The sequence below is a fragment of the Simochromis diagramma genome, unplaced genomic scaffold (genome assembly GCF_900408965.1).
Source record: "Simochromis diagramma unplaced genomic scaffold, fSimDia1.1 OVJJ01000321.1, whole genome shotgun sequence".
Classification (NCBI taxonomy): Eukaryota; Metazoa; Chordata; class Actinopteri; order Cichliformes; family Cichlidae; genus Simochromis; species Simochromis diagramma.
Window position 1 is genome coordinate 17,636,598 of NW_024386772.1, and position 18,926 is coordinate 17,655,523.

At 35.9% G+C, this 18,926-nt stretch overlaps 1 protein-coding gene, 3 long non-coding RNA genes and 2 gene segments (V, D, J or C); 2 read left to right on the top strand and 4 right to left on the bottom strand.

Annotated features, from left to right (window-relative positions):
- The window catches only part of LOC120713955 (immunoglobulin mu heavy chain-like), a 539,092-nt gene that overhangs the window by 434,666 nt on the left and 85,500 nt on the right, over positions 1-18,926 (bottom strand). The window lies entirely within an intron of this gene.
- The window catches only part of LOC120714171, a 514,712-nt gene that overhangs the window by 429,425 nt on the left and 66,361 nt on the right, over positions 1-18,926 (top strand). The window lies entirely within an intron of this gene.
- LOC120714162 lies at positions 680-12,423 on the bottom strand. Its single transcript, XR_005691356.1, has 3 exons — positions 12,316-12,423; positions 11,921-12,234; positions 680-690 (listed from the first exon to the last, which is right to left on the bottom strand). It is a non-coding gene; the product is annotated as an uncharacterized LOC120714162 (long non-coding RNA).
- On the top strand, positions 3,485-5,150 carry LOC120714176. Its single transcript, XR_005691359.1, has 3 exons — positions 3,485-3,592; positions 4,726-4,814; positions 4,935-5,150. It is a non-coding gene; the product is annotated as an uncharacterized LOC120714176 (long non-coding RNA).
- LOC120713988 lies at positions 5,693-6,312 on the bottom strand. The segment is given in 2 exon segments: positions 5,693-6,034; positions 6,124-6,312. Coding segments are annotated over 2 exon segments (465 nt in total).
- Positions 14,957-15,533, bottom strand: LOC120714026. The segment is given in 2 exon segments: positions 14,957-15,331; positions 15,421-15,533. Coding segments are annotated over 2 exon segments (414 nt in total).

Below are 18,926 nucleotides of genomic sequence, written 5' to 3' on the forward strand. Positions count from 1 at the left end.
TATTAATACTTTGAATTCAAATTACAAAATCAAGTATTTGAGGACTGCCTGTGCCCATATACCCAATCCACTCCACAGCTCTTCCTGGTTTCTGTCATATTCAGCCAATATTGGAACTCGCTGGACTATTGCCAGATAGGATACATGGTTCTCCTGCTAGGTCTTTTTGTCCTCACAGAATAGCATATCTGCTGAATGTGAATCCAGAGGCTGTGCAGTTCTGTGTTCATGCCCACATCTCTTTTTTTAACAGTTGAATTATGAGACATTTTTTCTTTTGTTTGCTCTCTTTCTGAGCATTGGAATGAGTAAAAGACACAATGAAGAGATTTTTATTTATTTATTTTTTGGGTGTTTGTTTGTTTGTTTGTTTTGTCTCCTGCTACTTCACAACCAGATTGTTATGTCGCTGCAAATATACAAACTGTTAATGTGTTAACTGATTTGTTTTATTTTTATTGTTTTTGGGAAAGTCCACTGTGAGTTTTCACTTCTGTTCTGAACTGAGAAAGTATAGTATTTGCTAGTAATTTACTCAATTTCAGTCCTTGTCTTTTCCTAGTCTAACCTGTCTACATATTAACATCTGTTAATTAAGAAAAAAATAGTGCTGTCAATAGATCAAAAAAAAACAACCTAATTCTGATTCTGTAATTAATCGTGATTAATCGCAATTACTTAATCAATAGCCTGGTTTCAATTACATTTTTCCACTTTATGTTTAAGCTTCTAACTGATTATATGCAATATAATGAAGTAAATGTAGAATAAACACAAAGAATGTATGCTTAAATTCAAAGAGAATTTGATAGTTTTCATTCAATCTTACAGCACAGGTTCTCTCCTGTGAAATACAACTTTCAAAAAACTTATATAAAGTCCTCAGTCTTCAGTCTTCATGTTGTTCATCTGCAGATAGAGTTTACTGCTGGAGTCATCTCTGGAGATGGTGAATCTACCCTGGACTGACTGGGGATAAGAGGTAGCATAACTATAAGTTGAAGTGCTGATATAAGCAATCCACTCCGGTCCTTTTCCAGGAGCCTGTCTAAACCAAACCATCCAGTAGTCTCTGAATGTGAATCCAGAGCCTGTGCAGGTCAATCTGTGAGATTCTACAGGTCTTTTAACCACTGGTTCAGATTGTGTCAGAGTCTGACCATTAACACCTGGTAAGACAAATAAATAAATAAATAATGAATTATTCTCCAAAAATAAGAGAATGTTACATCAGGGGAAATCCTCACCCGCCCACCAAATAACTGAAAGGAGCAGTCTTGTCTTGTAATCCATGATACAGTACTACAAAGTGAGTTGTCTGTTATCTTTTCCAACAGATGGATAAGTAGTGGTGGAAGATGTTTGTTTTGCATAGACTCCGCCTTACTTAAGTGAGGAGTTTTCACAATTTTTCAAGTGATTACTTTGGCAAAAAGGTTAACCTCATCTCTGAAACTCACTCCAAATAAGCTTGTTCAACACTATGTTGTTCAACCATCAATAACACACTGACCTAAAAACATCTGGAAGTGAAGTTGGGTATAAAGTAATGTAAGTTTATCTTTGTGGTTTGAATAATGTTTCGGTATAGCAGTTCTGCTGTTGAAAGGATGATTGTTTAACTTGCAATCACCCCACTGGCTTAGTGAAATAACTGCAAGAAGAAGGATAACAATGAGTGCAACAGAAAATGAAAGACATGGATAGTAGCTGATGCATCTTATTGTAAAGATGCTTGCAAAATATTTTTGTTTTTTAGATGAGACAACAAGGCACAGCTGTCATCAAACAAGAATTAAGGCAAGCAAATGATTGCTTTTACTCAGGCACTATTTCAGGTAACATCACAACAAATGAAATTAATGCAGTAACAAGCTAATCTGGAGGGTTGCGGTTGGATGTGAGAATGACTGTTTATCCATAGCAGAAAGGAAAGGATTGTAGTAACTATTAGATTTGTATGACTGGACAATGTGACTTCAATTTTTTTTTTATTTTGGTATTTAATTTGAGAAAAGTATGTGCCATCCAACCGATAACATCACAGTCTAACTGCAACATACTATAGTAAATATGAACCGAAGATAATGACATACTGACTCTCTTTTTGAAATGCTGCATTTGGATCTTTTGAAAATTATTTGTTCTTTGTTCATAAAAATGTACTCTACCTGAGCAAATGTGTTACAGGTTTTTGCATGCAAATTATTTGTTGCTTTCTCTGATATTTATGTTGAATCTCTGAAGGGGCAGCAGCCTAAGCAGGGAAACCCGAACCTCCCTCTCCCTAGACACCTCCTCCAGTTTTTCCAAGGCCTGGTGAGAGACATAATCTCTGTCAGATAAAACTGAAAGCAGATTCCCTGCTTTATACACAGCTTATAATTTCATTCAAAAATATTTTGTGGATATTCAGTGTTTACTTATACTGTGAACAAGATACTTCCCCTACGTGTGTGTATTAATAATAATTTATGTTGAAAATACACATCTATGGAGCATCCATTCATTTGGTTAAAATATGAAACAGAATGATAACACTTTATTAATGATTTTTTTATTTCCATTTCTTCATTTAATAATTATGCATTTACAAAATTATGAGTCACATAAATATAAATGTAAATATTGTTGGAGTGAGGAGACTCTTTAAAATCATTAGTAGTCAGGGAGCTCCTCCCCTGCCAAAAGAATAAGAAACCTGACAGTTAATGGTCAGGTGTTCCCCTGGCTGCATAATCATGGGTGGGGCTATGTGTGAATGTTGAAATTTTAATCCTGTGAATTGAAAAGTATATTTCATAATAAATTATAAATTATATAAGATTCTGTGTTGATCTAACTAGACTCATATAAAGGCTGTTTTCATTTTTTCACCTGAAGTGATTCACTTTATTTCAGATACAAAAGTCTGTTTCTGCAGAAGGTTTTAACTGCAATATTTATTCATACATTGTTTTACTTTCTTATTTCTTTTTTGTGATATCAAATGCAAATGCAAATACACTTTACTTTAGCTTTACCTAAACAAAATTAGGAGATTTTTGTTAACAAACATGTTTGTTGTTCTCTCTGTTTGCAGATGTCAGACACAGAAAAACATGTAGCGCTCCTCAGAAAATTCAACACATTCCCTTCTTGTTAAGTAAAACCAAACAAGTAAGTGTCCACAGCTAAGTGTTGATTTAGCAAAGCATTTTACTTAAAGTGATAAGATAAGAGACATCATCTGCAGCTGTTTTGTATTGATCTTTGTTTGAGCCCTGTTTAAGGCCATTAGTGGTCTGATGACTCCTTCTCTGGTTGATTTACATGTGTTCAGGCGATGTGAGGTTTTTGTTCATGTTGTCGAGATAGGTGGAACAGAGAGATTGAAGTCCCCCTGGCTTCTCTCCCTAAATCTGAGAGAGCCATATTTACTAATAGTAAATCATCTTTATTTATTTAATTAAAGAGATAAATAAAAGTATAAGTGATTAATATGTTGAAGGAGAAATGAGTCTGAGAGTAGGAAAAAACACTGCCCAAAAGAAAACCACTGGATGCCCTCTGACTCAACTCCAAGTCCATCGGATTACTTTCAAGCAATTAGGTATAAGTTCAACCAATCTAACAAATATACAACAGCCTATATAACTAATAGTTCTTTCCATGCATGCTGTCTGATCCAGGCTATGTGAAATCTGCCAAAAAATAAGAGACTTGACAGGTGATGACAACATGTTGTCACGAGAAGATTGGTAACTCGAGTATTGAGTTTGGATAGATTCTATTATTCTGTCTGGAAAAGGGATCACGTACCTGGAAATCACATCAGCTTCATTATTGTCATCATTCACCCAACTGTATTCTTTTTCAAAAGGCAGCATTTACAATAACTGAACGACTGAATTTACTCTGTTCTTGCTCGAAACTAATAATGTCAAAATTAAAAGATTTATTTTTAAAACAATTGATATTTTCTTGTGCATTAACAAATAATATAAATCCTAATGCAATATGTTTATTAAAAGATAAACAATTCAATGGGCCTCCATATAGACTAAGGTTATTGTCTACATATATTTTAATGTTTTTACTGGAGATAATAAACTCATTATATGCTCTCCTTTAATGCAGTCATGATAAAAAATTCAAAAATCAAAACAACATACTGGAAAAATTATTATTTTTTGCTTGGAATACTTTTAAATGTATTTGTGCAGGTGTACTGCTAACATACAAGATTCTGTAGTATGTAAACTTTGTTTTGTCATTTACCATTTGCATAAAGTACCCTTGATGTTTTCAGTTTCTGCAGATGCGTGAGAACGAAGATCTAACATGATACTATAGGGAAATAACTTCTGAGGAACTGAAACTGTGTGTGAAAGCACGGTAGCCTTATGAGCTAATGAATATGCATGTGACCAGAGACAAATAAATATGTAATATTATTTATTTATTTGTTTATTTTTTTATGTTTGACTTACTGTAAGAAGCAACTGATGGTGAATTCAAAGCTGTACAGTTCAATGCATGCAGCCCTCCAGTCATGTGACCACTGATTCATAAATGGATTATATAAAGTATATAAATAACATTTCATTGATTTGAACTGTTGTCCAGTTTGGTGAGCCTGTGTCCTGTGTGTAGCCTCAGCTTCCTGTTCTTAGCTGGAGTGGCACTTGGTGTGGTCTTCTACTATTACACATCTGCTTACAGGTTGATATCTTGTTCCTTCAGAGATGCGGTGATGAGTGATTACAACCAAAGTATGTTGCACTTCTATCAGCCCCATTTGGTGATGGGCTCTAACATCCAGCATCATCAAGGTATTTTTCCCTAGAGAACTGTCACTCAATGGATAGTATCAATTTATCAGATGTGTCCTAGAAATGGCTGCTTGCTCCTTTGCTTGTGTTTTTGCTCACTGTGTGTTTCCCTTTGTACAGACCTTCCCTGGAATCCCTTACTGGAGTGTGGTTTTGGATGCCTGTTCTCGCTGACCCCTGGAGCCAATCCCCGCCTGCACTTTGCATGTAGCACATAGTTGGTGATCACTTTAAACACATTGTGCGTTTATTCTGTCCTGCTCTTGAGTCCACTTCAGTTTTTGTGACAAAATCATATAGAAGTACGGATTTGGGTAACGCTTTCTAATAATGTCACACTATATACTGGTGTTGGCCAGAGGGGCCGATGGCGCGATATGGCAGCCTCGCTTCTGTCAGTCTGCCCCAGGGCAGCTGTGGCTACAACTGTAGCTTGCCTCCACCAGTGTATGAATGTGAGAGTGAATGAATAGTGGTATTGTAAAGCGCTTTGGGTGCCTAGAAAAGCGCTATATAAATCCAATCCATTATTATTATTATTATTAGCATCAGTAAACATTTATGTTTATCCATCTATTACTGTTACACCATCACTATCACTGCTGTACACTGCTACTTAATTATTGCTAGTAATAATAATAATCATAATAGCATATCTGTATTTATAAGTTTCATAGGAGGAGTAATTCTATATAAATAATAATTTAAACACTTGCTAATAACTTACTAATACCGTAATAAGCGCTTAATAGATGTGACATTATTAAAAAAAGAATTTGAATTGGTCTATTGTATGTTGGTTGCACTGCACCTTGCCACCGTCACTGTAAAGTCTGTAAATACATATGTGCATATGAGTTAGGATGAATTCAGTAAGATTTTGTACAGCTGCTAAGCCAACTTTAATCACTGTGAGTGTCGAGCACAATAATAAACAGCAGAATCTTCAGTCTTCAGACTGTTCATTTGCAGATACACCTGCTGCCTGCTGTCGTCTCTGGAGATGGTGAACCGGCCTTGAACTGACTGAGTATAGTAACTGTTGCCATTGTCATGTCTGACAGTGGAGACCCACTCCAGCCCTTTTCCAGGAGCCTGTCTGACCCAGGCCATCCAATAGCTGCTGAATGTGAATCCAGAGGCTTTACAGGTCAATCTGTGAGATTCTCCAGGCTGTTTTACTGCTGGTTCAGACTCAGTCAAAGTCTGACCAAAAACACCTGTGAAAAGAAAACAAAAAAAGATGAAAAAGGGATAGTCAATTTACACTATCGGTAAAAACTAAGAACAATTACCAAAAGACCTTCACCTTCACAACATAGAGTTAGAAACAGCAGCCCTATTCTACAGTCCATCATGTTAAACTTAATGTCCACTGCTCTCTGTGGCCCATTGCAGTCAGAGAAGTAAAGGTGAAGGGCACCTTTGTTTTGCATTGGCTCCTCCTTGAGGAAGGACATAACTAATGTGAAACCGGTAAAAAAATTTCCATATTGTGTGTTTATAATGGCATCAAATATTAGAAAATGACTCAATGAATACTATCCTTTCACTCCTCAGTTACACAAGTAAACAACAAATACAGCAATCTAGTAATAATAGTGGAAGAAAATATTCATTTGTACAATTATGCACCTGATTAATACTGACAATACTGGTTTCTTGGAATATTTTTTAAAAATGTCACCAGCCAGGCGTAATATACATACATATATTTGCCTAGTTTGGCATATCATTTTAAAAAGTAGTGCTTTCTGCCACGGCCAGAGGCCAGTGTGGGAAACAGACTCTAAGGCAGACAGCACTTGGAGACGCAGGGACCGAGGGTGACAAAGCTTTATTTACAGTGGTACAATAGATGCAAAAGCGAATGAAGGTGAGAGGTGCTTAAAGTGCGTACCATAACCTAGAATAGCTCAAAGTAATCACGGAATAGTTCAAAACACTCTTGTGGAACTGAAGGCTGCCAGCAAACTAATATAATCTTAAAGCACACTAGAAACTCTACTCTGGAACATGAACTTAAAACATGATTGGCACTAACATTAACTTTGAGGCACACTATGATTCATAATCCTACACTTAAAGACACACTTGTTTAACTCAGTGATTCATAACTCTTTACTTTGAAACACACATGGCCGACTTGCCATTTCTATGAAACAAAAAGCTATTAAGAGCACTAGAAGTGTCCATGGGGAAGCCGTGGGGCTGTTGTGGACGGGATGGAGAACCCGACACTTGGTAATCAGCCAGTGCAGGAACTCCCGGGGAGGGGGAGAGAGGTAAAGGTGTAGTCATCATGCGCAGGCGGAGGCGAAGCTTAGAGGGGAGGTGGTCTGGGTGAGAGGAGACGGTAATCCGAGGATGAACTGAACGCTGGGCAGGGAGGCAGGCAGGTGGGCACGGAGAAACTGTGAGCAGACGAGCACTGAAATCCAAACACGTCATCATGACTAACATGCTATCGATTGATGGTTTTACAATAAGTGAAAGAAGGAAAAAACAAATAAGTTGTTTATGTTTCTCTAAAATTCCTTTAATTAATTTCCCAAAATGTGTGCTTGACTTCTCGGAGAGAGACAATGATTTGCACAGCTAATGTTGCTTTATATTAGCTGGAAAAGAGTAGAGTAGCACTGCATGTTTTTTCTTTTTCTTTTCATGAATCAGAGGCAAGGAGGGGGGGGGGATGACTAAGCAGATTCAGTCTTAGGGAGGCCAGGCCATTGCTGTAACTGAAACCAAAAACAAACAAATTAAATATCGCATAATGCTAATTAGAAAACTTTTCCAACATAATTATGATGACGCCAGGTGTTTCTGTGCTTCAGCAAATGCATACGTCAAACAAAAGAGATAAACAAAGAAATAAATAGAATCTTCAGTGATAATAATAATAAACAGAATCTTTAATTTTATGCCTGTTGACTTGACTTCAGGACACATTAAGAGAAAACCTGAAATGATTTTGTAATGAGCTACAATACAGTGATAGTGATATTTACCAGTTCTACTCCGGTTCTTTCTCTGGCTTATGATGAATGCTGTAACTTGTCATATTATAACTAGATGTGGTATAGTAGACCTTCCAGCAGTTTATTTTAAATCACTGAGGGAGGCTGGTCAATTTTAATCTTACTCCACACATCTTAATAAGGTAACGCAATTATTATTATTGTTTTGTTTCCTTTTTTCTTTATAGCTGCAGATTTTCTTTTCCTACCATGAATACTAACTTTAAAAAAGTACTCAAGTCAATCCTATTTTACTTTCCTTTCAAAAGTATTACAGTTATTAATGATGATTAGGTAAATTAGTTTTAGCAAACTTTCCTTTAATACTGTACACACTGACAAATGGAATCTCAAGTACAAGTATAGAAATTTGTGAATGCCATCAATAAAACTGTACATGTGGAAATGCTGAAATAATTTGTTGATATTGTTTGTAAATAATGTTTATATAGTGACATACTTATCAGCACTCTATGCAATAAGTATAAAGCTTTTTTTTCTTTTTTGAGAATTGTGTTGTCTTTCTTTATACACTTTTAATATGATATAAGACACAGCAGCAGGACAATTTCTGTTCGGATGAATTTTACTGAGAGCCTGACTAAAATATTCAGCATATGTGGTTTTATTTGTTCAGAGATTATTGAACATCCAAAATGATCCAAAAATGTTTCTGTGTAACCTGAACCTTTTTTAATGCACTCTATTTGGGACATGTTTTGCCAGGAACATTTGAATATAAACTGACTGAACTATAAACTGCAGTTCACCAAATATTCCCTTAGGATGGTAACTAGAAGAAGTAGTTTTTGTATGGCATTTCTATTAGTGTGTCTCACTGTGTCTTTCGGGCACAGTAATAAACTGCTGTGTCTTCAGTTTTCAAACTGTTCATCTGTAGATAGAGTTTACTGCTGGGATCATCTCTGGAGATGGTGAATCTACCCTGGACTGACTGGGAGTAAAAGGCAGAATAACTATAACTTGAAGTCTCTATGAAGGCAATCCACTCCAGTCCTTTTCCAGGAGCCTGTCTAACCCAGACCATAGCACTGCTGCTGAATGTGAGTCCAGAGGCTGTGCAGGTCAATCTGTGAGATTCTCCAAGCCTTTTAATGACTGGTTCAGATTCTGTCAGCGTCTGACTATCAGCACCTGGTAGAAATTTGAAAAATGTGTTGAATTTAAGTTAGATCAGAAAAGGAACATGTATATCAAAACTGAGGTAATAGAAAATCTTCACCTGCCCAGCAAAGAGCTAAAAGCAGCAGTCCTGTCTTGTAGTCCATCATGTTGGTTTTTTTTTTTGTTCTCTACCATCCTCTGTGCTCATTTAAGAAGTGTGACAGTGTCTAAGTTTTGCATACATGCCTCCTCACTGGAAACACAGTACTGAGAAAGAACTGACTTTGTTTGTTGTTAAACTAAATTGTTTGTTTCTGCAAATTTGTCACTGCAGAACAGAAAATGAAAATATAAACAAGCACATTCAATGAACCCAGTTTGTTTCTGCAGTCAAAATGTGTTTTGAGGTGACTTTTGTGGTTATTTTTTCCCCCACTTCACCAGCCCTCTGTCACTGCAAACAGCTGGTGAGTTTGGTTCTGCCTGGAGATCTCTTCCTCTTCTTCATTACCTGCAACAGGTTTTTGCTTAAACAGGATCAACGGAGTTCTCTGTCTGATAAACTCTGAACCTGGTCTGAATGAAGCATAATCAAAAACTGGAAACCAGCCCCTAATAATCCAAAACCTTTTGAAATTAGCTTTGGTTGATCAGGATCATCTTCTCTTGCTCTTCTGTGGCATTTTCAGCCCAGGTGCTATTTCTAAATGTCTTGTTACAACTTCCATTATGTCTTATTGTACCTGTAACCTTTGTAATGCTTCCAAATCTCCTCCATTGTGTAAAAACAGCTGATTCAAGTCACAGAGGGACAAATCAGGTTAATAGTGCAGGTGCTGAACAAAGATTATGTTGGTATTCTTTGATATTCTGCTCAGCTGACACAAAGCCTCTGTTGAAAACTGACTTGTAAGATAAGATATTGAACCAATCTGCCCATTTAATGACGCTGTCTTGCTGCTAGAGACACCGAACTTGTTCTTCAGTTAATTCTTAAAGTTTGAGTCACTACTAATCCACTCAAATCCTTGGAAGCTGTCTTTTTGATTAGGAAAAGTTTTTTTCTCAAGGTGTTTAGTATAATTGTATTGTGTCACATTTTTACTACTCAAAGCAAGGACATCATTTAGTTTCACTATGGTGTGGAGCTTGTACAGAAACTAAAAGTCAGCAATGGTCACTGTGAGTTTTCAGTCTTGTACTGAACTTAGAAACTATATTTTGTTCTAAAAACTTCCAAGATCTTCCCTGATCCATTGCATTTTCAGAGATTCAAGACTAAATTTAAGCATGCCAATTTTGGAATTAATACTTTTAAGTATTAAGTTTGATAAAGCTGTATGTGATTGATTGAATAAACTGAATCCATGTGTAACCTTGTTCCTTGTTCTGTTGAACTGCAGGTTCAGAACCATGCCACCCAACATAAGTGAGGTATTAGAAATAACAAAACCATGTCTAAGCTAAAAAAAATCAGTTTTACTTTTATTTTGCATTTTCATGGGCAGAGATGGGCAGTAAATGCGTTACTTGTAACGCATTACTGTAATCCGATTACTTTTTTTTCATGTAACGAGTAAAGTAAGGGATTACTATTGCAAAAACGGTAATTAGATTACCATTACTTTCCCGTAGGAACGCTGCGTTACTGCGTTACTAAAACCGTGATGTTTTTGCGAAAATGTCTCATGACAGTGACGTAAGCAAGTGCGACGTTTGTGACAACAGCTGTGTGCAGATCAACAATGGATAATATATCGAGTGCGGGAGAGAGTATGAGCGTGCAGCGTTTAAAGCTGGAAGTACTGACCTTACTTTAAGTTTGATTCCATAAAAAGTGACAAAAACATTAGCGTCTGTTGTGCGTGGGAAGAAAACTTCTTTTTACAGAGAAAAAACCCCCCTAAACGTCCAAGTAAGCACCGAGTGCGCTACGACGTAATGGGAAATTCACAGAGAAACTCGTGGATTCTTCAACTGACTGCTGCAGCACACCTGCACCAGGGTAAACCTCCGCCTACTCTACTCCTGCTTTACAGGTGAAAATAGAGCCAAAGGACCGCTAGTCTTTGACTTTTTTTATTTTCTACTGTGTTTTACTTGCATCTATTTGAAAGAGTGAGTGTAAACACAAAAAAATATTTTATGTTCTGGAATGTGCAGAAAATAGGTTTAAATATTAAACAAATTTCTTCCAGTCAGAGAATGTTGCATATAATTAAATTTGTGTTTGATGCATAAAGTTAAAAGATTAAAACTAATAAAACAAGTTTTAAAAAGGGACTTTTCCATTTGATTACATTTTGTATGATAGATTATGCAGAAAAAGTAGAATTGGGCTGAAAGATCTATCGCTTCATCACCTATTCAGGTTGTAAATCGTGTTTTTAAAAAGTAACTAAGTAACTAAGTAATTAATTACTTTTGAAAATAAGTAATCAGTAAAGTAACGGGATTACTTTTTGGGGAAGTAATCAGTAATTAGTTACTGATTACTTTTTTCAAGTAACTTGACCAACACTGTTCAAGGGTGTAACTGGCATTGAAACTGATACTATCAATTATTTAGTGGGGTCTAATAAGAACTGTAGAGTGTCACAAAGTGTTGAGTTTAATTAGGTTAGTATTGTAGCAGTTTGTAGTTGAGTTTGTAGACCAACTCAAACAACTCAACAGCCACAGTGGATCTCCAGTCCAGTCCTGATTTGCCACAGTACATTATGTAGGAGTAACGCAGTCAGAATTCAAGTGTGAATTCAAGTGTGCTTTTTACAGTGTCAGTTTAGCATCATTACATAATATTGAAATGATGAGTAATAGACATTTTCTCATCCGTTTTACAGTAAAATTTCTGTGACATGTAGACAACAAAGTCATTTTTCAGGTGAAGAGAAAAACCATAAGTCAGTGAGATCCCTTTAGTAGTTGGTGTTTTTGTACAGCTCTTCCTCTGTTTTCAGTCACTGTGCTTTCACGGGCACAGAAGTAAACAGCAGAATCTTCTGCTGTCAAACTCTTGATCTCGAGGTACTGTCTGCTGCTGGAGTCTTCTTCAGTTATGACGAAACGGCTTTGGAAAGTACTGCCATAGATAGCTGAGTTTTTTCCTGTATCCATTCTACCGATCCACTCCAGAGCTCTTCCTGGCCTCTGTTGTATCCAGTGCAAATAGTTGCTTGTTGGGTTATAGCCAGATATGATGCATGACATCTTCACTCTCTCTCCAGGTCTTTTCACCTCAGAGGTAGACTGCTCTAGTTTGATCTCACTCCAAACTCCTGCAAACACAAGAAAAAAAAAGTAACCAACATAAATCAGAGTATTGTCTTTATGTTTTAAATAATACACTGTTTTCTTACCGTGGAAACATATAATGAATAATAAACTCCAGGAATTTATACATTCCATAATTTAGACCACTTTATAATCAGCACGTATGTGTGGTTAGAAAGTGTCCCAAGCTGTTGTGTAAAGAAACTAAATGAGAATTGATGAAGATGTGTTTATATCTGAGCAAAACTTTGCATAGACCTCCCTCTGCAGGAGCCATTTGGTATTTTTGGAGAAGGTAATGGTTTACAAAATCATCAATAGAAAAAAAGTCAGTCCACTTTTTGTATTGTTTAACTGTTTTCACTGGGATTTATTGCAGCTTCTCTTCTCAAACAAATGTTTTCTAATGAAGAAATACTGTTGCACTTTAACCAGAATTAACACATTCAAGTGACGGTGGTTTGTCCTTAGCCTTTAACTTTAAATAGCAGTCAAGCTTGATGGGGTATATTGTGGCTGAGTATGTTCTCTTGGGCATAGTTTTTCTAAACCTCTGATTTCACATATCAAGACAAAGAATAACCAGACATGTGGCACTCTCATTATAATCAACATCAGATTTCTGATTTTTTTTTTCAAAGGAAGCTTCTAATCTTCTCACAGAATTCAGCATTTTTAAAGCTAAACCATTAAGAAGTCTTCTATCATCTCACTGACACACAAGTATAAATATTTATTCTTTAATGTTAATGAAGACAACACTAGTCATACACAGCAAAATCTCCAGTGTTAAATTAACACTGGAGAGTGTCTATATGGGTCCACACCTCTGAGTGTTAAATACAACACTGTTGAGTGTTAAATTAACACTTTTGACAGTGTTATATGTTTAAAAGTAACCTAGTCAGTTTTGAAGATTAACAATGGCTAACACTGAGCAGTGCTGATTTTCTAACACTGGAAAATAACTCAAAATGTTAGAAATATTCCAGTGTTAGAAAATCAGCACTGCTCAGTGTTAGCCATTGTTAATCTTCAAAACTGACTAGGTTACTTTTAAACATATAACACTGTCAAAAGTGTTAATTTAACACTGGAGATTTTGCTGTGTAGTTTATAGTAATTTTACATCATGAATGTTATATCATGCAGGGGACAGAAGTAAAGAGCAGAATCTTCTGCTGTCCTGCAATCAATTTTAAGTTACTGTCCTCTGGAGTTTTCTTTAATCATGATTAAATGACTTTGAAAACAACTGCCATAGATGGGAGAGTTTATGTTCTGTCTGCTCCATAGGTCTTTATTGTATCCAGCGAATATTGTAACCTGTCTGGTCCAAGACCAGGATTTATTTGACAAATAAAATGAGAACTACTAATGATAGGTTTATCTAGGAGCAAAAGTTAAACCTTAAACCTCCTTCTTCATCAACCATTTGGTTTTCAGAAACTCCCAAGAATTATTATTATTGTGCTATTTTTTTTTAACTGAAGAGATTCACTTTGTTTAAGATACAAAAGACAGTTTCAGACGCTTTTAACTGATTTATTTATTCACACATGGTTTTAAGATATGATCTCTTAATTCTTTTACTCTCTTTTACAAGTTTCCAAAATGTATGCACTAATCTTAAATCTCGAAGCACTTTTTTGTAAAATGATAAATTCTTGTAGCAGTAAATGAGTATTATTGGCAAACAAAGACACATTTCTTGTCATTATAATTATGAAATTTAGAAAAATATTTTCAGACTGAATAAATCTGCTGTCTTTGTACTTATCTTTGTTATTATATCAAGAAACCTCTTTAATATCCTTATGGGTCTGACAACTCATTCTTTGGTTGGTCTACAGCTGTTCGGTGTTATTGTGTTTCTCTGGCAAAGTAATACACAGAGGTGTCATCAGGTTGCACATTTTGTACATTAAGACTGTATTGCTGGAAGAGTCTAAGCCGATACTGAACTTGTTCTTTAATGAATCTTTGTAGTATGTGGTCCATCCAACACCTGCACTTCCAATCCACTCCAGTTCTTTCCCTGCAAGCTGTCTGAGCCAAGCTGTCCAGGTGCTAACAAAATAAGTGACCTGACAGTTGATGGTCAGATGTTAACAAAGCTCTGAAGTCTCAGAGGCTGACTGTGCCAACTGTTCACACTTTACACCTGAAAACAAAAAGGTATATTTCATAGAAATAACACATCAAAGTTCTGCTTCTAAAGATAGAGGGCCAGTTTTAGTAATAAAAAAAGTATTAATGTTGTATGAAAAGCAACAACTTATTTATAGCCTTAAGAAGAGGAAGTGAAAGAAAAAACAGAAGAGCAGCTGCACACATGAACATTTCTGCATATTTACATGCATGTCATGCTTTCCTTTCTCCTCATTTTGCATGTTTTACTGCCACCTGGAGGTTTTTTAGTATTTACTTTCTTTGAAAGGGTATTTGGCGTAGTAATATACAATAGAGTCATACTGCTGGACTTTACAGACCTTCAACTATTCAGTATTTCTTTTGTGTTTATGAGTGTGAATCCACTGAAGGCTCCTTCCAACCCAAGCATCTCAGCTCTCAGTCCTCTTTTGAATTGGAAAAAGTACATTATGGGCCAGTTGTTTGTTCCAAGATCTTAATATGGAAATAATTTATATGATTAATAAATATTTTCTGTTTACACTTCACATTCAGAATATTGAAATTAGTTTTCCAGTGAAGAGAAACCCAAAAGTCTTCGAGGTTACTTTACTAGTTGATATTTTTGTACAGCTGTTCTTCTGTTTTGTGTCACTGTGCTCATTCGAGCACAGAAGTAAACAGCAGGATCTTCTGCTGTCAGGCTCTTAATCTCAAGATACTGACTTCTGCTGGAGTCTTCTTCAGTTATGATGAAACGACTTTGAAAAGAACTGGCATAGCGAGCAGAGTTTGAGCCTGTGCTCATATACCCAATCCACTCCAGAGCTCTCCCTGGTCTCTGTCGTATCCAGCCAATATTATAACTTGTTGGGCTATAACCAGACAGGATGCATGACATCTTCACTCTCTCTCCAGGCCTTTTCACCTCAGAGGGAGACTGCTCCAGTTTGATCTCACTCCAAACTCCTGCAAGAATAAAAGAAAAAAGAAAAAGAAAGTTATCATTATAATTAGAGTATTGTCTTCATTTTTTAAAGAATGAATCCTTTTCTTACCATGGAAACATATAATGAATAATAAACTCCAGGAAGCAATATAGTCCATAATTTAGAACACTTTATAATCAGAATGTTTGTGCAGTTAAAAAGTGTCCAAAGCTGTTCTGTAAATAAACTAAATGAGAACTGATGGTGATGTGTTTATATCTGAGCAAAACTTTGCATAGACCTCCCACAACAGGAGCTAATTGGTATTTCAAGAAAAAGATAAAGACATAGAATATCATGAACTGTCTATTTTTTTATATTTACTATAACAAATTTTCTGCACATGAGACAAACACTATCACTAAATATTTTTTAAAAAGTCAGACCCACTTTTTATATTGTGCAACTATTTCCATCTAGCTTTTTTGCACCTTATCTCCTCAAACAAATGCTTCCAAAAGAAATAATACTGTTAAATTTAGCCAGAATTAAAATATTATTTAAATGAGGGTGGTTTGTCCCCACCCTTAAACATTCATTAAATCAGAACATATTACACTTTAGTGTGTTCTACATTTAAATAAATAAATTTAAAATACTGATAAAATTAATCAAAACTCAAATTGAGCCTGTTTCAAGTCAAAGAATAATCAGAAGTGTGACACTGTCATCGTCATACTCATGTATCTGATCATTCAGTCTTTCTACTGTTCTTTTTAAGGAAGATGTTATCATCTAATTGACCCCCCCACACACTGTGCTTAAAATTATATTAACAGCAAATGTTTAATTTTGAAAAAAAGTAAACTCTTATAATTATTTTACATGATGCAGGTTACATAGCTCTGCGCATCTATTAATGAACAAAGTATTTATTTTAATTATATACATTTAAAAAAAATTGTCAGACACCATTACTCAAATTAAACCTCCTGAATCTAAAACTTTTAATGGGACTCTGCCCAATTTTTCTATTACTGAACTTAAAATAAGTTTCAAACTTAGTTTTCTTTGTGTTTTAGAAAAGGCAATGTAAGAAACACATGCACACACTGTCACTACAACTACTAATAACTGCTACGCGGTGATAATGGGTATTAATGTGTAATGTATTTAATGAATCTGTTGTAACATTGTTCTGTTAAACTGCAGGTTCAGAAACATGTTACAGAAACAAGTGAGGAAGGAGAAATATCAGCACCATGTCTAAGCTACCACAACAAGTAGTTGTTTTTTTTTTTTCATTTTTAAAATATATATTATGGGTGTAATTAATGCAAATCAAAAACTGATAGCATCAGTTGAGTGGGGGGGATCTAATAGGACCTGTAGGGCAATGTTTCCCAACCACTGTGCTGTGGCACATAGGTGTGCCGTGAGAAATGATCAAGTGTGCCATGGAGATTATCTGGTTTCACCTGATTGGTATGCTAAGCAACCATCGTGAGCAACGGGCAGAGGAATTACATTCCCCTCCACTAGAAGGCAGTACAACTACCTGCTCTAATTAAATGGGTTGCCAACTGCCAGTAAAACAGAAGAAGACGAAGAAGCTTCTGTTTAAAGCTGTTTATAGTCAGAGATTGTTTTTCTGGTTAAAAAAGAAAACAACTGCAAGAAGTTCTGTGATCAATAAAATGACAATTGTAATAATGGAGCATAATAATGGAAGTGTGAAACTAAGTTTTTGAATACCAAATTTCTCCTGTAGAGGGAGCTCTACAGGAGAAATTTGGTATTCAAAAACTTAGTTTCACAGCTTCCAAGTATTTTACGATGTGATACGATATCATGAATAGTTTTGCCGTAATACTTAAGCTTATAAACACCATGAGAATCTCATTCTCAACTGACCAGATTATTTACAGAGGGATGTTTTTGTGAATGCTGCAGGATTGATGCGATGCTGATCTACATTTCTCATTGCTCTGCATGTAGTGTCGGAGGAATCACCAGTATATTTTTGATGATACATTTCTCATGTACTGTGGATAACTATTATCCAGAGGTAGACTTTAAAGTTCTTGTAAGGTATAATATAGTATGCAAAATTTATAAAATATAACTTTTTATTTTATTGGGGTTGGTGAAAAAATATTCTATAAATTGAATTGAATATTTTATTTGAGTGAATCTAATGAAATCATCAGGATTTTGTACAGCTGCTGAGCAACTTCTGTCACTGTGGGATCTCGAGCACAATAATAAACAGCAGAATCTTCAGTCTTCAGGCTGTTCATCTGCAGATACAGCTGCTGTCTGCTATTGTCTCTGGAGACAGTAAACCTGCCTTGAACTGACTGAGAGTAGTATTTGGTGGCACTGTTAGTATCAGTAGCAATCCATTCCAGCCCTTTTCCAGGAGCCTGTCTGATCCAGTGCATCCAGTGGCTGCTGAGTGTGAATCCAGAGGTTGTACAGGTCAATCTGTGAGACTGACCAGGTTGTTTAACTGCTGGTTCAGATTCTGTCAGAGTCTGACCATTAACACCTGCCCCAGTAAAGAGAAAATTAATAACAGATGCACAACTTAAATAGCATGGACCAATATATATATATATATTTTTTTTAGATTATCATCAACAAAGCTTTTCACCTGCCAAGCAAAGAATTAAAAACAGCAGTCCTGTCCTACAGTCCATCATGTCAGGCTGTGAGTCCACTGTTCTCTGTCATCATCACTACAGTCAGACATAAAGAGATAGAAGCTGTCAGTGCTTTGCATTGACTCCGCCTCCTCGTGAAGGGCAGCTTCTCCCTGATGAAATTAAAATTAGTGGTATGCTGAGTATCGCAACCATGTTACACTATTCACTTTAACAACATCACCATGTTGAAGCTACAACAGTAGACTACAGACCAATATCTCACTTCAGCACATATTTGTTTTATGCGGGTCACATAAATGAGAACAGCTGGTTATCACTCAAGAAAGAACATTTAGTGCCAGATTTACTAACAGCCTGTGGCAGCAATAAGCCTTCTTTAACACTAAACAGCTTCTGGGTTTACTAAAAAGATGTGGTGTATGTTTTGTGACTGAGAATTTTGAACAGGTAATTTTTGCAGATGACCTTTTTGTATTTGTATTCCCCCTTCGAGAGAATAACAGAATATGTTTAAGAGTTAAATATTCAATTTGCTATTACTACACACCATAAAGAGTAGAATAGAATAGAATAGAACTTTTTTGTCACTGTTACAAGAACAACGAACCACAGTTTGGCATCTCTCTGTTGGCAGCATATAGACTTACATTCAGATTCTTACAATGTAAGTAGCTACAAAGTTACATAGTTGTTTTTATCTACACAAAAAAAGAAGATATGTACAAGTTATATATATATATATATATATATACACAAAGAAAGCTGCTAAGTTGTGGAGAGCGCCGGGCCGTTGCGACTGCTCATGCTGCCATCTTGGAAAATTGTAATTTATTGTGATATATCCAGCACTGAAAAACACCTTATACACATAGTTGTAAAAGCTGCTTCTAGAAATGTGAAGTTTATGTATTTATCAATTGTATTTCAGAATGAATGTTCAATTGACACATTCTGACATTCTGTGTA